The following is a 17,943-nucleotide window of genomic DNA, read 5'->3' as shown; positions in this document are numbered from 1 at the left end:
CCGTGACGTCGCATCATAAAGCGGAAGTAAAGCAGAAGTGGGACATTAGAGACCCGCCCTCGCATAGACACAACGTAATTAGTGCGAACATGCCGATCACGAATTGCTTTTTTGGAACTTGTTGTAACGACTCTAGACATTACGATACATGAAGGATATTTTCTTCATACAGTACGTTTCTGGAAACCAAAAACTCAGGAGGAAAAAATGTGAAGACCGAATCAACTTGCGCGGACTTTAACACTAGCTCGGCGAATCCATTCACGTTTCATACGTAGTAAACATTATGTTGGGTTGGCATGGTCTTTCAGAGGACAAAGAGGTAAGCCATTTTTATACATTTAACTTATTTTTTTTGGCGTAACGTTGTGCCGTACTGCTTCTGTCTGACAATTAATGACCTGAAAAGAATTGCAATGGTATCTGACTGCCACTGTTACCGTTTGTGTTGTGTATATATATAAAAAAAACAACTTTAGTAAGGGGGAAGTGTAAATAAATTATAGGATGAAGATGTGTTATCGATGAAAAAATTAAAAGTGTTCGTTGGCTGTCACTGAGTAGCATTTGCGATCGCTACTCAAAGCTAACTAAATTACCCAAAGAACGGTAAGAGACGTAGGACAACCAGAGGATATATAAGAAAGACAGGGCTGATGGTAAAGGATTGAAACAGGAGAATGTCATTGTCAGTCGCGTCGATAAAAAAGCTAAAGCTATGCTTAGGTCGGCTCGTTTTTTTTTGTCTTTTTCAGCCTTCGACACTAAAGCCATCTCTTTAACTGAACAATTTTATGTTCTTCCACATCTTTGCCAGTGAATTTGGCACCAGGCACGTCATTTTTGGAGAGAATTGGTAGGTTTAGCTCTGTAAACATCTCCTTCGTACACGATTTCCATTCATTTCCTATTAAGGACAAACGGTGGCTTGGCTTGTCCCTACTTAGCAACAGTAGCTAATGTCATGAATATTAATGAGCGGAAGTGACGTGTTACTTGCGGTACGCCATTGACGCAATAACGCGACTTTTAATTTGGTGAGTAGTTTCGTTATAACCGGATGTGGCGTTATTGGCGTCAGCCGAGTAGATTGTTGTGTGTACGGCAAATTTAATATTTTGCTAATGTTCTTTGCTCCAGTCTAACGATAAGTAAGAGAAAGCTGTGTCCTGAAATAAATGAGGACTTTTTGGCATGCAACAACAAGAACGTAAGTATGACAAGCTTGACTGAATTTTTTACAGTTATACTTTTTTTTTTTTTTTTTTTTTTTTTAAATAAAAATGAGTTCAAGTTAGAGTCAAGCTAAGTAACGAGGACTAGTTAGCAATAAAATGGCTTTCTACCGTCGGAAGAAGCGTGAATTCACTGTTTATCAAACAAACCGTAATGAGGTTTAAAGTGACAATCCCTACTAATTCGCTTGCGTATTTCGCTTCCAACACAACTATTAGCAGTATTCCCATTTGTCAGAAAGTGTTTAAACGCAGTTTTGTTTATGACATCACTTCTATGTGACGTCAAGCAATCGAGCTCAGACATCCAAGCGGTTTATATTGGCTGTACACGTTACAGTAGCTTCTTCTAGTTGGGGGGAAAAATGGACCCCTCCAACCTGCCATTGGTACCCGGGCCCTCGATGCCTGTTTTGGATGGTGCTGGGATGGAACTTCAGCACATGCTGGCTGATCTTCAAAGGAAGTGCGAAACCTATAAATCCAATTACAACGTTCTCAAGATTGAACATTCCAGGTACTTTTTTCATCTTTTGGATTCTACAAACTTTAGATGACCAAAAAGTTGTCTCAGATGTTCCTTTTTAGTTTGCAGGATGAGATTCTACATATCCAGGGTGAGGTGAAGCGTCTTCAAAACCAGCATGACAAGCTACAATCGCAATTGGCTGAGAGGTCAAGAGAACTTCTAGACAAAAAAAGGGAGTCAGAGGAGCTGCGTTTACAAGTGAATTTAAAAACACGTGTTTCTATACACTAAAACAGCATAAAAGCCATCAAAGAAAATAATAACGTGTCTGGATTGACAGGTGATGACTCCGAAGCGTCTGGATTTGCTGCGGTCTCAGGTACAGCAGGAGATGGAGGCTCCGGTCAGGGAGCGTTTCCAAAGATTGGAAGAGGTCAGTGTCACTCATAGCAAAAATGAAGAAAAAAAAATACTAAAATGTATTGGCTGATTCTCTTACGAAGGAAGCGGAAAAGTACAGGTCCGAGTTCAACAAGCTACGCCATGCCTTCACTCTCCTCAATTCCCAGTTTGAACACCAAAAGGAGGAACACGCCAGCGAAATAGAAGGACAAAAGATGCGCTATGAAGTGGAAGTGAGTAGCTGACAAGAAATACTCTCTCCTTTTGAAATGCTTTCAAGTAAAATCTATGTTTTATTAGATTTCTCATCTGAAGAAAGAAAAGGATAACCGAGTGGCCCAGTACCAGAGTGTGGACCTACAGCACGAGAGAAAACAAGTGGAGATTCTGCTTAAAGTGTGTACAACAGGTTTAAAAAAGTCCTAAATAGCATTATTATGTGAATTAGAATCATATTTTGAGACGATTCGACTATATACAACAATTTGGCAAAGCGCAGATGACGAGAAAATAAGTCTTTTAATCTGCCGTTTAGCCACGCCTACCATTATAGGGCTCTAGCGTCCCCAACAAGAGGATGACGTCGGCAGGGTCATGGTTTCAACTGATGTAGTAATCAGCCCATTGAGGGGGAATTATTCAGAACGAGGAAAATGCAACAAAGAGAGAGGCAAAATGTCATTGTTTCACTCTCTCCACTCCAATATTCTTTTTATCAAAGTATTTTTCCCCAATTGCTAAATAAATGGTATGGTCATGATAAAGAAGTCTTGTGCTAAATGGAATATGAAATATTAAAAATGCATTTATTCAGTACGACATGGCAAAAGTACTACAAAATGGTCAGAACTGTCCACTTCTTGCACCTCCCAAACTATATTTTATGCCACCGGAGTTAGTCTGGCTTTTGTCATTTCCCTGCCTCGGCGAGCATTAACAAACCAGGAGACGTGACAGCTAGCCGACACGCTAACCCGAACAGTGACGTTTTAAAGTCTATTGTCGGCTTTCCAAGTGAAAAATCACTCAAAATTACCCAGGATCATGTCACACGGCGGCGGGGTTGTCGATTGTCTTTGTCGAACGGCATCTTACAGCCCGTCGGATTCGTTCCCCTGCTACGGGCAGGAGAGCTAATTTGCCGGGGAAGCAGCTGGAAAATGGCCGCCGGACAAACCGGTGTTCGGCCATTCCTTACTACGCAGCGAAACGTCCTACACAATGCTCAGCGGGCTTGCGCATGCGTCCACACGCATGCGCACTTGGGTTAGAAGCGGCGAGTACTCACTATTTTTGTTTTTATTTAGTTATTCAGAACCTTTTCACTGCCTCAAAGATACTTTTTGCATGTATTACCCTCTCATACTTTTAACCATTGTGTTTTTTGTGTTAGCTTTGAAGCAGTTGACCACATTAGTCACGTAGCGTAATAGTGTATTTAAACCGTCCTTATTTGATATAACTACATTTAAGTGTTTTCTGTAGGCATTTTTTAGTACGTTATTCCTGTATGCATCTACACAAAACAAGTTTAGAGCGCACGGTAGTACTTTGAGTGTCAAATTCGACTAATGTAGGTCGTTTCGCCGATGTAGCAGATTTTGGCAGAACAACAGCCGATGTCGGAGGAGCGCGTAGCTGCCACACGAATATAGCGAAAATTAATGCTTAACTACTGGGCAAAGACGTAAACAGTGAGTGGTGTGCAGTTGTGGTGTGCAGCTAACAAGGCAGTCTGTCTGAGGAGAACTGTTCTACATGTCAGTCCATGATCAAACATAAGTAAATATTCCTTTATTTAAAAGTTTGTAGTGTTTACTTTGTAATTGCTGTACTCGCCGCTAGACATGTGCCGGTTACCGGTTTCACGGTTTACCGTGGTGTGAAAACGTCGCGGTTTCAAAACCACTAAAATTTTCCGTCATACCTTAGTACGGTATTCGCTATTTTTCATGTGCCAAAATGCAGCCGAAGTGGCTTGGTGCGGCAGCGCTCACCCCTTCCCGTTTGTTGCCTTGAGTGTCAGTGATGCTATTCTGCTAAACAGCCAGCAAACCCACAAAACAAATCCTCCAAACACAAGGCGTACTATTCTTCAATTTATTGAGCTCTCAAATCGTGGTGAAATATACAAATGAATACATTTAAAACGTTGTACAATTGTATTTTTCCCACATGTGATTAGGTTCAACAGGATAGCAGTAGCACCATTAAAAAGTTCGCCAAAAACAAAACGCACATTTTCCTTCCAAATTCAATATACAAACTAACTAAAACTTACAAAGACGAATGTTAGCCTAGGCTAAGCTGGGAGAGCAGCTTCGTTGTGGTTTTATGTCTCACAGCCGCTGAGTGAGAGACAAGCTTGAATGAAGGGGGGGAAAGAAATAGAATCGCGTCAAAGATCGCTAATTGAGAAAAGGAGGTGTCACTCCTCACTTTTTTTTTTTAGATGAAACCTTTCCTCAACAATATTTACATTTTAACTAATTTATAAAACTAACTTATACATTTTCAACTAACTTATTAACTTATGAATTCTTTGTTCTTTTTAACACAAAGGCATGGCATCATGTAGACTAGAGTTGACACAGTGGCTGAAAATGGCGAAACTTCACTTGAGCTTCCCCCTTAAAAAAAAAAATCATACAGTATATATTTTTAATTTTATTTAGAAGTCTTTTTACTCTTTATAGCAATTATTTAGTTCTTACTCTAATATTGAGCAACTTGAGCTGTGGCTGTGGGTATAGTCTAGGTTCTATTTATTTTAATTTTATATAAAATATGTTATTTTTTGTTTATTTATTTTCACATTATATTCATGTTCCTATTTGCAAATATGTTTTGAAAAGAAATCCTGTTCAATGAATTTTTTTTTTTTTTTTTTTAAACCCATACATCTCAAAATTTTGGAGCTATAATTGCAATACCGTGATACCGTGAAACCGCGGTATTTTTGCTCACGGTTATCGTACCGTGAAAATCTCATACCGGCACATGCCTACAGTCGCCGCCATTTTAACACAAAGTTGCAATTTCTGATGGGGTGGAAAATTTGACAGAACACCGAGCGCACGAGGAGGGCAATAAGCCACGTATAGCGCTCTCCCGGCAGGGGGGCTGTGTGACAAGTCGTCAGCCGAGTGGCATTCTCAGTGGACAAGGAGCATGGTCAGCCACAAAATGCAAGCCACCTCCGTATTAAAACGTGTGCCATGATCCCAGTTTGTAACACGTGGCAGGGCAGGATGACTGCATGAAAGGTAAAAAGGGGAGCTGACTAGTGCTGCAACGATTAATCGATTAACTCGAGTATTCGATTAGGAAAAATATTCAAATTAAATTTTGCTGCTTCGAGTATTCATTTAATTAAAGCGATGTTGTAATGGTTTGTTTTGAAAGTGAATTTAGTTAGTTTTTTTTTTTTTTGGGTGGATACACTGCCCTCTAGTTTGCCTCATTTCACATGGCTGAATCCAGCTGCTCGCTGTTAAGACCAACTTAAGCTTTTTTTGAGCTAATGTTTTTTAATGCATTTGTAATTTAGTCTAAAGCTATATTTAGCTGTATTTTGTGGGAATATGTGTTTGAACTATTTGTTTAAGAGAGCTTTGTTCAAAAAAAAAAGTTGCCATTTTTATAGCATTTAAGCTAGCGGACTTTCGTTATGTAAGTTAGCCAATTGTTCTTTTGTTGTACATATATCCTCATTTTATTTATTTTTTTTATACCGTTTGAGTGCTCAGATCAGATATTTTAATGTTTTATGTTCCTTATCCGATTACTGGATTATTCGAACTAACTAGTTCATCGATTAATTGATACCTTCAGCCCTAGAACAGACGTCCACTCATGCACTTTTAATAGACAAAAATAAATAAATCCAGCTCGACCACTCGTCACTCGGGAGTACAACGGACCACGCACACATGATCACACTTGGCTCCCCAAAAAGTAGGTAGCAACTGAAGAAGAAAGTGAACATACAACATAAAGAGGCGCCACCGTGTGTTGGATGTCCTAAGAAACAAAGAGGATCACAGAAGTGACCATTAAATTTGACATAATACAAAACACAATGTTTACTCACTTCCTCGTACTGTAAGTCCAATGGTCCCACCGTTGTCGAACACTTGTCTTGGACGATCTCGGGTTGACTTTCTGAAACCCAAAAAGGCTCACGCCTCTCCCTGGTGCAGCTACAAAAGCCTGCAGCCGTTTGGCTGGCGTGATATAAAAAAATAAACTAATCCGCTGAATCCGCAGTCCATCTGCATTCTATAAAGCAATGTTGTATTGTGAGATGCTGACACGGGTGACGTCACATTCGCATTCGTCCTAACCCCAAGACTGGAGCCGGAAGTTACTCATTGTCACGGCGCGGGATTCAAAAATTAAATATATATAAACGATCACTTCCACACACATCCAAGCGGTCCATTTTATTCTGGAGCATAAAACACGGTAAAATAAACATGCTTTTTGGTTTCATACGCACTTTTTAAGGAGAAAGCTCAACTTACCATGTGGCTGAAGAGTCTGCAGGCAGAAGTGGATGAGCTCCAGGCCAAGAAGGACAACTCGGACCAGCAGGTGGAGAGCATTCAATTCTCTCACAGCACGCAGCTCTCAGAAACCAAAGCTATGGTGAAGTCCCTTGAGGTAAGAAATGAAGTCGAATGGAATGAAAGTTGTTCTAACGGAAGCCGCTCGCAGTCCGAGCGCCAATGTCTGGCTTTACGACTTGAGCGCATGGAGGGAGAACTTCATCTCAGCCAGGAGCAGAACAACCAGCTGACTGGACAGCTTCACAAAAGCAAAAGAGAAGTCAGCTCACTCACCTCTCAGGTACGACAAGCAAAAGAAACTGGAAAAAGCCCACTTTTTAATATGAATTCTACAATATCAGCTGGAGAGCCTGAAGATGTCACATAAGACCGAAGTGGACAATGTCAAACTGGAGTTAACCCGCTCCAGGGGCGAGGTGGAGAGGGAGTGTGAGTCACTTAGAGGGCAGAAGGAAGGTACATTGACTATGCTTCCGTTGACGTCTACTGTCTTATTAATTAATTCTTTGCGTCACGTCAGGCCTGCAAATGGAGGTGGCTGTTCTAAAGGAAATGCTCGACAAACACAATGAGGTTCTCGTGGAGAAAGAGATGGCGATGGTCCGGAAAGTCAAGGCCGTCTCTGACGAAGAAATGTACAAGACAACTATGTTGCTTGAAGAAAAGTGAGAGAACTCGGGCGGGTGAAGATCTAGCGCTGACCAGTTATTTTTACAAATATATTCAAGTGCAATTCCTCGACTTTTGTTTCAGGCTAGATTTGGAGCAACGTCTGATGGAGCTAGAACAACAGAAGACCGTGCATGATATGAACGCGCAAGCACAGAAAGACGATTGGCAGGAACAAGTCCGGCTCGCCCAGAAAGGAGAGGAGTCTTTGCGGAAAGAGCTTCAAGCCCTGAGGTTAGTTCTTAGATCATACTTTGAATGCACTTTTAAGGAGACAAAAATCAAACATGTCTGTCAGAATCAAATTAAAGCAGCAAAACGCTCAGATGGAGGAACTGCAGAGACAGAATGCCGAGGCGATGGCATTAAAACAGGTTGTTGGACAAACCCTCAATGTCATTAGCTTCTCTTTTGATTTCAATGTCATCATTCTATTTTGTATCTCGATAGAAAAACGAGGAACTGTGTGTCCACCTGGGGACCGTGTCACGTTCCGAAGCCGAGCTGTTAGAAGCCAACGAGCGTCTGCGGGAAAAACTCCAAATCATGAGAGAGGAGAACATCCGTTGCGGGGCGGAGAGGTAAAACCAGGGGTGAAAGTGGGCCAGAACGGTCAGGAACGCAGTTCCGGTATAAGATTCAGGGCAGGAACGCAGTTCCGGTATAAGATTCAGGGCAGGAACGCAGTTCCGGTATAAGATTCAGGGCAGGAACGCAGTTCCAGTATACTCTGCTTTGATTCCAAAAATATGATTGCAACTGTCAAAAAAAATGCTAAGCTGCCACACATGCATTTCATTTCCAATAAGAAAACAATCTACCTACTAACACATTTAAATACAAAAGAGTTAACAACAAGCATAATAATGTGCTTTTGTAGCGTAATATTTATTATTTATTTTATTCTACGGACGGCATGGAGGTTTCCCCAGCTGTGGCAGTTATTGACGATGATGAATCACGTCAATGTGCGAATACACGCAGCAAAGCAAAATGCCTGGACTCATTTATCAGTTCAGTTGGCTAACATACTGACATGTGGTCAACAGAGATAGTTAGCTTTGATTGGTTCAAATGTGCATGTTTTCTGGAACAGCAAAAAAAAAAAAAGTTTGTTGAATTCATGCAACAAAAAAAGGGCAATGCAACAGAAAATGGAGCAAGGAAAGAGTTGAGGAGGCTTATGTATCATATTTAGTTTTATTTGCTCTGATGGGGAGGTTCAGAACATCTTAGCTGTCAATGTGCACTTTGGACTTACCATAATTTTCGGACTATAAGCCGCTACTTTTTCCCTTCATTTGTAAACATGTGGCTTATAGTCCAGTGCGGTTTATTTGTTGATTTATTTGGGTTAATAGTTAACACTTTATTTGACAGTGGTGTCATAAGACTGTCATAAGACCGTCATAATTATGACATGATACTATCCTGGGCATGACTGAATGCTTATGTCATTAAGTGTCATCTGGCAAGTTATGCCACTAACCCCATTTATGTCCAGACTGGATCTTTTACATTCATTCAAAAGTCACATAATTTGCCAAATAACCCTAAATGACATCTGTTATAAGCATTCATGAATGCTCATGGAAGTGTCATGTCATAATTATGATAGTCTAATGACAGTCTTATGGTGCCACTGTCGAATAGAGTGTTACCAAATGCCATAAGTAGTAATTACTGAAACAAGTGGAACAGCAACTGAAGAAATAATTAGCACAGAACATGATTTTCGATTGTTATTTACATCTGAAGCACTGCAATGCATGTTTGGAGGCATGTTGGACAACAACAGTGTTGACAGCAGGTGGCAGCAGAGGTTGACTGTCTCCCGCAAGGGAGCTGTGATGACCAAATGAAGCTTCTTGAAGCAATGAAGCTTTGCAGCCAAGTGGTTTAAAGCTTCATGGAGGTTAATTTGATTTTATGACAGTCATTTGATGCTGTTGTCAAATTAAGTGTTACCAGCTAATATCTTTTGGTGTTAATATCCCATGATACAGTGAGGACAGCTGCGGCTTATAGTCCAGTGCGGTTTATCTGTGAACAAATGCCATTTTCGTGCCAAATTTGGTGGGTGGCGGCTTATAGTTAGGTGTGCCTTACAGTGCGAAAATTACGGTATATTTGTTCATTTATGTTAGGCTACTTATTAATTTCCTTATGATTTAAAAAAGTCTATGCGCGGTCTTCAAAATATATTCCATTTCACTCTGCATAATACAAGTCATTTGTACTTATTTTTCTGAATGAATGTCACTTTTATCTTTATTATTAAAAACAAAAAAAGCAAAAGTAAATATTTACATTAAGTTCAATTTTAATATACACCCTATGTTCTTAAGTAGTTAAAATTGAGATTAGGCATTTAGTATGTGAGGAAATGTGGGAAAATAAAAATTAGGAGATGGCGGGTTTGGGTTATTACTGTTTTTGTTAACTTTTTTTTTTTTTTTTTTTGCAAATCATTGAAAAAATACAATTTTGAATGAAAACCAGTTTTTGTATGTGTTATAGAAATAACTGTGCCGAAACAGTTTTCTTTGCATTTCAGTAGTTTCAGGAGGTTTGACCCAAAAAAAAAAAAAAACCCAAAAAACCAAAAGAAAATTAATTAATTAATAAAATATCTGGCTCGATGGCGACCTTCACATCGGGGAGTTCCGGCAAGAAATTGTAGACACTTTCACCCCCGGGTAAAACGGACAGAAAATTTGTGAGCTCATTCAATTCAGATCGCCGTTTGTCATCTGCCAGGCTTTTGGAGGACAGCAAGGAGCGAGAGTCCAAATTAGAAGATAAATACGCGCAGCTCAAAGACAAACTACACAAGGCGTCGACGGCGGAAAAAAAGGTGAAACTCATGAGAGTCAATGTCCAAGTGCTCTATTTCATTGCGTCACGTTGTGTTAGCGGCGATTCAAGGAGATGAAAAAAGAGCACAGCTTGAATACTACAATCCAAATGCTGAGGAAACAAATGGAGGAGCTGAAAGAGGACGGTGCATCGGCCAACAAGTGAGTCTTCATGTTTTTCATACCGGTGTGATTTCCGACGTAATGCTGCTTGATCCTCCGCAGAAGGTTAATGGACTTTCAGCAGCGGCACAACGAGTTCCGACGAATCTTGCTGTGCAACCATTCTTCCGGCTTTGGGATCAACCAAATGACATCCACGTGCCGTCCCCCTCACTTTCTCGGGCATGAGATGATGCTGTCTAACATCAAAGTAAGCGTTTTATTGATTAGGTATGCTCCACCCAAAAATGATTAATGAGATGGAATTGTGTTAAGGAAGAGGAGGACGAGCAGAGAGAACTAGCCCTTCTACGTCAGAGGGTGGATGATCTAGAAAAAATCCAGCAGAAACAGATGGAAGAACTGGAATGTTTAGAGCCAAACAACCAGGACAAAGCAGGCTCCGCAAGCTGATGTTCAACCCTTACACTTATACAGGTAATAATAATCATTTTGAAATTTTAAAACGACAAAAAAAAAAAAAAAATTGAAACGCAGTTTCCAGTTAATTAAGTTTCAAAATATATATGCAGTATTTTAAAGTCAATTTAGAAAATGCAGTACTCGAATGACCCACAGGACGGCGCCGCTGCATTTGTTTGTACGCCAACCAATGGAGCGCCAACATGCATCTCCCGTGATCCTCCAGTTTGTAGTTTCAAACTGCGCTAGCTACCTAGCAAATAAGCGAAAGCCTCCACTATGAAATAACATTGGAATTAATGAATTATACGTTTTATTGTGTACGTTTCAACACAGAACCAGAACAATAGTAAGTAGTCGTTTCCTTTCGTTTCGTTTGGACGCCGGAACGATACTTTTAATTCAGGTTTTGGACTTCGTATCCATAGCTCGAGTGTAGCTTTGTTTATTTACATGTTAGTGTTTTCCCCCTGCATTTTTGGTTTTAAAAAAATAATCGGTCATTGTCAGGTAAAATGTTTGTTTTAGAGTTGCGGATGGGAGCTGGTTGAATACATTTTTGAGTGACGAGAGACAACGCGCGATATTCGAACATTACACATTAATTGTTCGTACTTTGCCATTTGATGCGGGCCATGTTAAAATGCCAGCGAGTGATTTAAAAGTGATTTTGTCGCAGGGGTCAGCTACTTGGTTATTATCTTGTCTTTAGTAGGTAGATCGAGTCAGGTTCACTGTTTTGTGTGGCGAAAAGACTTGTAGTTACGCCTTCCAAATTTCAACCGTGACTGTATATAGTTGGTGAATTCATGACATACGAGGTCTTGAGTTGAAATGGGCGAACTGGGAATAAACATTCTACTTACTATATGTAGCCAAACCTCATTTGATGAGTGAATTTGACCTAATAAAAGATATGTATACGTGTGAAAGCATAAAACGCAATTTCGGATTGTAAACTGCTATTCATTCTACTCTTCCATTTTGTATCGTGCGATGTTATGTCCAGTGTGGATTACTTGTTTATTTATTTTGATTTAGCCACGCATCGACAATGGTCATAATTAATTTAAACCTAGCGAGTGACAGTAACGTTAATCTTATTTATTAGCGAATAGAAGTCTACTGCTTTAAGATGGTGGCTGTTTACTAACGCCGCTGACTCTGTCATTTCGCATCTAGTTCAACATACATATGATCTCTATGACACGCATCAGACGCTACCTGCTACCACCGTAGCATCATGCGGGCTAGTTTTTAGCAACGTCGGCGTCGTTTGTAGCGGCTGTCGGCTGAAGTAAGTTTTTTTTTTTATTGCTTCTTCCTCTACGCACGTGACATCAGCGTGTTGTCCCGCATTAAATTTTAAAAGTAGTACGGGCAAAACGTGATACTTAGAACTGTCAAAATTAAACAATTACTCGAGGTGAATAAAAATACTCGGATCAGTTTTTAAACTCGAGTTGCTCGAGTATTCGTTTCAGCTCTAAAATATTCCATAATACAGTGAGGACAGCTGCGATTTGTAGTCCGGTGCGGCTTATCTATGAATTTCGTGTCAAATTTGGTGGGTAGCGGCTTATAGTCAGGTGAGCCTTATAGTGCGAAAATTTCGGTTTGTACAGGCAAGCTAAAGCAATAATTTAAATGTCAATATGTGCGCGCGGCTTCCAGTGTTGCCTTTTCTGTGGAAAAATGATTGAAATGGCTCTTTGAGTGTTAAAGGTTGCTGACCTCTGCAGTAATCAGTCGCTCCAGAGTCATTGCGTATCCACAACAGATGCTGCAACCAAGCAAGTGAACTACCTTAATCACTTGAGGTTGATTAACAACCTTGTCCTGACAGCTAAGAGGCTGTGATTGTATCAAATAATAGCCCTGACTCTTCACACAGCTGCCATGGCGACTGACAACAAAGACACTCTTCCGACACCGCGCCGAGTTGACTTATTTTCCACAGCGCTGCGTTGCGATTATTGACAGGGCAGGTGGTGGTCTTTTCTCCTGACTTTTCATTGCAGAGGTGAGGTGACATGACCTCCTCGGCCCTCAAGCAGTCTTTCGCGCTCGGGGGGAGCCTGAGCTTGCCTGCCGGGGCCGAGTCGGAGCTTCAGAAGATGCTCGTCGACGAGAGGACCAAGTGTGAGCTTCATCGGGGCAACTACGAGACGTTGAAGGCGGAACACGGCGGGTCCGTTTAATGGAGGAGTCTGACTTGAATCCGCGTCTGATGTTTTACTTGGAAATTTTGATCCTAGCTTGCAGGATGAATTCATCCAAGTACAAGAGGAGGTGCGGCACATGCAGGCGCAGCTTGAGAGGCTCCGACTGCAGTTAGCTGAGCGCGCAAGAGAAATTCTGGAAAAAGACAGGGAGACGGAGCAGCTCAGACTGCAGGTAAAAGGACATCGACCGACACCGAAATATAGGTGAAATTGGTTTGTGTTCGCGATTGCAGGTGATGACTCCTCAACGGCTGGAGTTGCTCCGAGTTCAAGTGCAACAGGAGATGGAAGGCCCGGTCAGAGAGCGCTTCTCCAAACTGGAAGAGGTCTGGAATGTTTAAATGATGTATTTGAGGGGAAAACGACAACTCTGTTTGGGTCTAAATCACGTATTTGCGGTTAGGAGGCAGAGAAGTACAGGGCCGAGTTCAATAAGCTGCGTTATAGCTACACCGTACTCAATGCCCAGTTTGAACACCAGAAGGAGGAACATGCTCGTGTTGTGGAAGAACAAAAGCTACGCTATCAAACTGAGGTAACTGAAATCATTTTGGAATTTCAGATAAGCTTTGCTTCTTAATTACACCCCATTTTAGATAGCTCATCTGGACAAAGACAAGGAGAATTTGATGAGCCAGTACCAGAATGCCGATGCGCAACACGACAAGAAACAAATGGAGGTCGTGCTGAGGGAGAAAGCCCAGCTCACCTTGCGCTTGAAGGGTCTGCAGGCGGAGGTGATGGAATTGCAGGCCCAGAAAGAGCACTCGGAGCAGCAGGTGGAGAATTTGCAGCGTGTTCAGAACCGGCAGATAGCGGAATCGCAGGCTGCTCTCAAATCGCTGGAGGTCAGAAATATTTCCGCCTCGCGTGAAAACATTCATCCCGATCTAAAACGTCGTCGCAGGCGGAGCGTCAGTCTTTGCGCGCGCGGCTAGAGCGGCTGGAGAGCGAATTGAGGCTTAGCCATGAGCAGAACGGTCAGCTCACGGGACAGCTGCACAAAGCTGAGAAACAAGTCAACTCTCTCAACGGCGAGGTAAAATATTACATTGAGGGGTCAAGAAGAAATAGGAATTTTACGTTATGGCGCTTCTTAGATTGAAAGCCTGAAGCACTCGCACAAAATGGAGGTGGCGAGCATCAAACTGGAGTGCACCCGCTCCAAAAGTGAGCTGGAGAGGGAAAGAGACTCACTAAAAGGACAAATGGAGGGTAAGGGAGTTTTTTTTTTTAATCATTAGATTAACTAGATCGAAACGTTTATTGGTCTAATGTGCGCTGCTCTTTCAGGTCTACAGACGGACCTGGAGGTGCTAAAGCACACTGTGGAGAGACACAAGGACGTTGTCGTCGAAAAAGAGAGGGAGGCGGCCAGGAAAGTTCAAGCCGCTCGCGATGAGGAAATCTGCAACTCGGCCGTCTTACATGAGGAAAAGTAAGACTGAGAAATAATATCGAGGGGGAAAATGGCATCAACAGTCTGCATTGGATCTTTTTCTTCCGTCAGGCTAGAATTGGAACACCGCCTCGCCGTGTTGGAACAGCAGAGGGCACTGCAGGACTCTCAAGAGCAAGCCCAGAAAGACGAGTGGGAAGAGCGACTCCGCTCGGCCCAAAGAGGAGAAGACGTTTTGCGGAAAGCGCAGCAGAGCCTCAAGTCGGTCACGTCCCTTTTTACCCAAGAGAATAGAATATCTATTTTGGAATCTCCTCACCTTTTTTCTGTGTCTGTCAGAACTAAATTAAAGCAACAGAGCGCTCAGCTGGAAGAACTGGAGAGGCAGACGGCCGAGCTGTCGCACTTTAAGCAGGTGAGACAAAGCGGGGGAAAAACGGAAAGTCCAAAGTCTAGCGCTGAAACGATTATTCGATTAACTCGAGTATTCGATTAGAAAAAAATATTCGAATGAAATTTTGCTGCTTCGAGTATTCGTTTAATTAAAGTGGCATTGTAATGCTTTGTTTTGAAAGTGTTTGCATTTAGTTTTATTGATTTGTGTGGATACACTGCCCTCTCGTCTGCCTCATTTCACATGGCTGAATCCAGCTGCTCCCTGTTAAGACCAACATAAGCTAAGTTTTTGTTTTAGATGTTTTTTTTAGGGCTGTCAAACGATTAAAATTTTTAATCGAGTTGATTACAGTTCAAAAAATTAATTAATCGTAATTAATCGCCATTAATCGCAATTCAAACCATCTGTAAAATATGCCATATTTTTCTGTAAATTATTGTTGGAATGGAAAGATAAGACACAAGATGGATATATATATTCAACTTGTGGTACATAAGGACTGTATTTGTTTATTATAACAATAAATCAACAAGATGGCATTAACATTATTAACATTCTGTTAAAGCGATCCATGGATAGAAAGACTTGTAGTTCTTAAAAGATAAATGTTAGTACAAGTTATAGAAATTTTATATTAAAACCCCTCTCAATGTTTTCGTTTTAATAAAATTTGTAAATTTTTCAATCAAAAAATAAACTAGTAGCCCGCCATTGTTGTTGTCAATAATTACTTACACAATGCTCATGGGTGCTGAAGCCTATAAAATCAGTCGCATCCAAGCGCCAGCAGAGGGCAGCAAAACTCCACAAAACACAATTAACAAGTGGGCATTTCACTATACTGTCATTTAAATCTGTCTGAGCGGGGCATGTGCGTTAATGGCGTCAAATATTTTAACGTGATTAATTTAAAAAATTAATTACCGCCCGTTAACGCGTTAATTTTGACAGCCCTAGTTTTTTTAAAGCGTTTGTAATTTAGTTTAAAAGTATATTTAGCCATTTTTATGTGGGAATATATGTTTGAACTATTTATTAACAGCATTGTTTTAAAAAAAAGGGGGGGGGGCATTTTATAGCATTTAAGCTAACGACGGACATTTTGCTATGTAAGTTTGCCAATTGTTCTTTTGTTGTACATATATCCTTATTTATTTATTTTATACCTTTTGAGGCTCAGGTCAGGTATTTTTTATGTTCCTTATCCGATTACTCGATTATTCGAACTAACTAGTTCATTGATTAATCGACCACTAAAATAATCGATAGCTGCAGCCCTACCAAAGTCATTTTGTAATGCTTCTTTTGATAGAAAAATCAAGAATTGTGCGCCGAGCTAGCCGCCTCGTCACGGTCTCAAGCCGAGCTGACGGACGAGAACCGGCGTCTTCAGGCCAAAGTGGACGCCGTGAGGGAGGAGCTGAGGGCGGCCCGAACGCAAGCTGAAAGGAGCCAACACGAGGCAGAGCGGTGAATTAAATAACACCAAGTGGTTAGCGCTTGTCCCCCTCATGCCTTCTTGCTCTCTTAGGCGAGTGGAGGAGAATCAGATTGAGTGGTTGGAAGAGAAACATCAACTCCAAGAGCGAGAAGCTAAGCTGGAGCAGAAATACTCGCAGCTGAAAGACAAAATGAAGAGGGCGGCGGTCGCCCAAAAGAAGGTACCCCTCAACTTTTCTTCTTTTCGCCTGGATATAAACGTTGCGCGTCCTCCCGTTTAGAGAAGAAACCAGACCGAATACAAGGAGAAGAACTTGCAGCATAAGGTCCAACTGCTGAAGGCGCAAATGGAGGAGCTGAAACTGGAAGCCGCAGCCGCCAGCAAGTCAGACTCTTGTTGGAAAAAAATTTCTTTCTTAGAGCTCTACGGCCGCCACGGAAGGATCGGACGTCCGTGGCGGCCAATGAGTCAACGTCACGCAATAATTTTTCATCGCAGACGTCCGCTTCACTCTGAGGAGAACGCACAACTTCGCAGAAGGTTGCGAGACTTCCAGCGGCGACACAACGAGTTCCGGCGCCTCCTGCTGGGAGACCAGGCTAACTTCACTTTCGGATCCGCTCTCCTCACGTCCACTCAAAATCCCTTCCTCATCGACGACGCTGCGTCCGTTGTACAAGTAAGAAGACATCTTTAAACGTTTTTTTTCCTTAATATTATTGATACAACACCAAAAAAGTGACTTTTATTTTGTGTTAAAGGAAGAAGAAGAGAACAAGGAGATTACCCTGCTACGTGAGAGAATGGATGAGCTGGAAAAAGCTCAGCAGCGGCAGCTGGAAGAACTGGACGGGTGCGGGTGAACGTCAACCAAATAAATTAGGCTGGATATTTTTGCATGAACTTATTATTGACAGGTGCTCAGGTTTGGTGATGTTTATTGTTTACACTCTATTTATACATGTTATGGATTTGCCTATCATCGCTTTCTATTGAAATGGGTATTGGATTATAATTTCTATGAATATATCACACCTTTTTTTCTTTTTTTTTTTAATGCCATAATTTTTCAAATATAATTTGCCCTTCCCCTGCACGGTGTTCTATAAAGTACACCTCGTAGGTGTGTATATATATATATATATAATATACATGTTTGTGTGTGTATATGTATGCTAATGAAACAACCAAAGCTACCTTATGAACTGAAATGACAAGGTGGTGTCTGTGTTCATAGCAGATTAAAAAATGCTTACTCTCATGCTTTGGAGTAGGGTGTATGTTTTATGTTTGAATTTAGATTTTTAGTGCTAAAGTGTGACGTGATTCTGAATAAGGGATTAAACACATTGTCTTGACTGGCTGAGGGTGCTGAAAGTTCCCTAAATGAGGGCAACAAATCTCGTGTTAGTCCATTGTTTCCAGTAGTCCCCCATTTTATCAATTTGGATTGACACCAAAGATTCAACGTGAACCGTACCAAGTTATTTAATCAAAATCGGGGCAAAAAAAACCCGCTTTGTTTCTAAGAGAGCCACTCAATGCTTCTCTCACGGTCAAACGTTTGTCGCCCGGGTATGTCTTGTTATCTCTTTACTGCCTTCCTGCACGCCAAACTGTAATGTAATGTGAAAGCAAATCATCGCAAAAATGAATGAAAACACACACCGATTACGTATTTCATTTATTCCG

At 41.3% G+C, this 17,943-nt stretch overlaps 2 protein-coding genes across 2 annotated transcripts; both read left to right on the top strand.

Moving 5' to 3' along the window:
* The first annotated feature begins 356 nt into the window (after window positions 1-356).
* LOC130929072 (centrosomal protein of 83 kDa-like) lies at window positions 357-10,571 on the top strand. The gene is made up of 15 exons (XM_057855987.1): window positions 357-1,210; window positions 1,576-1,752; window positions 1,824-1,962; window positions 2,045-2,137; window positions 2,208-2,339; window positions 2,407-2,502; window positions 6,616-6,771; window positions 6,826-6,957; window positions 7,019-7,133; window positions 7,198-7,342; window positions 7,431-7,580; window positions 7,645-7,720; window positions 7,797-7,927; window positions 10,107-10,366; window positions 10,430-10,571. The coding sequence occupies exons 2-14, from the start codon at window positions 1,601-1,603 to the stop codon at window positions 10,279-10,281; spliced, it is 1,692 nt and encodes a 563-aa protein (XP_057711970.1). The 5' UTR covers window positions 357-1,210; window positions 1,576-1,600; the 3' UTR covers window positions 10,282-10,366; window positions 10,430-10,571.
* Window positions 10,572-10,654: 83 nt separating this feature from the next.
* Window positions 10,655-17,512, top strand: LOC130929071 (centrosomal protein of 83 kDa-like). Its single transcript, XM_057855986.1, has 16 exons — window positions 10,655-10,804; window positions 12,811-12,980; window positions 13,048-13,186; window positions 13,248-13,340; window positions 13,418-13,549; window positions 13,611-13,862; window positions 13,922-14,053; window positions 14,115-14,229; window positions 14,308-14,452; window positions 14,525-14,674; window positions 14,753-14,828; window positions 16,123-16,280; window positions 16,342-16,471; window positions 16,532-16,635; window positions 16,750-16,930; window positions 17,013-17,512. Exons 2-16 carry the CDS (start codon window positions 12,823-12,825, stop codon window positions 17,112-17,114), a joined length of 2,067 nt encoding a protein of 688 aa, XP_057711969.1. The 5' UTR covers window positions 10,655-10,804; window positions 12,811-12,822; the 3' UTR covers window positions 17,115-17,512.
* The last annotated feature ends 431 nt before the right edge of the window (window positions 17,513-17,943 follow it).

This window comes from Corythoichthys intestinalis, chromosome 13 (assembly GCF_030265065.1).
Source record: "Corythoichthys intestinalis isolate RoL2023-P3 chromosome 13, ASM3026506v1, whole genome shotgun sequence".
NCBI lineage: Eukaryota > Metazoa > Chordata > Actinopteri > Syngnathiformes > Syngnathidae > Corythoichthys > Corythoichthys intestinalis.
This window is presented reverse-complemented; position numbering and strand designations above follow the sequence as displayed.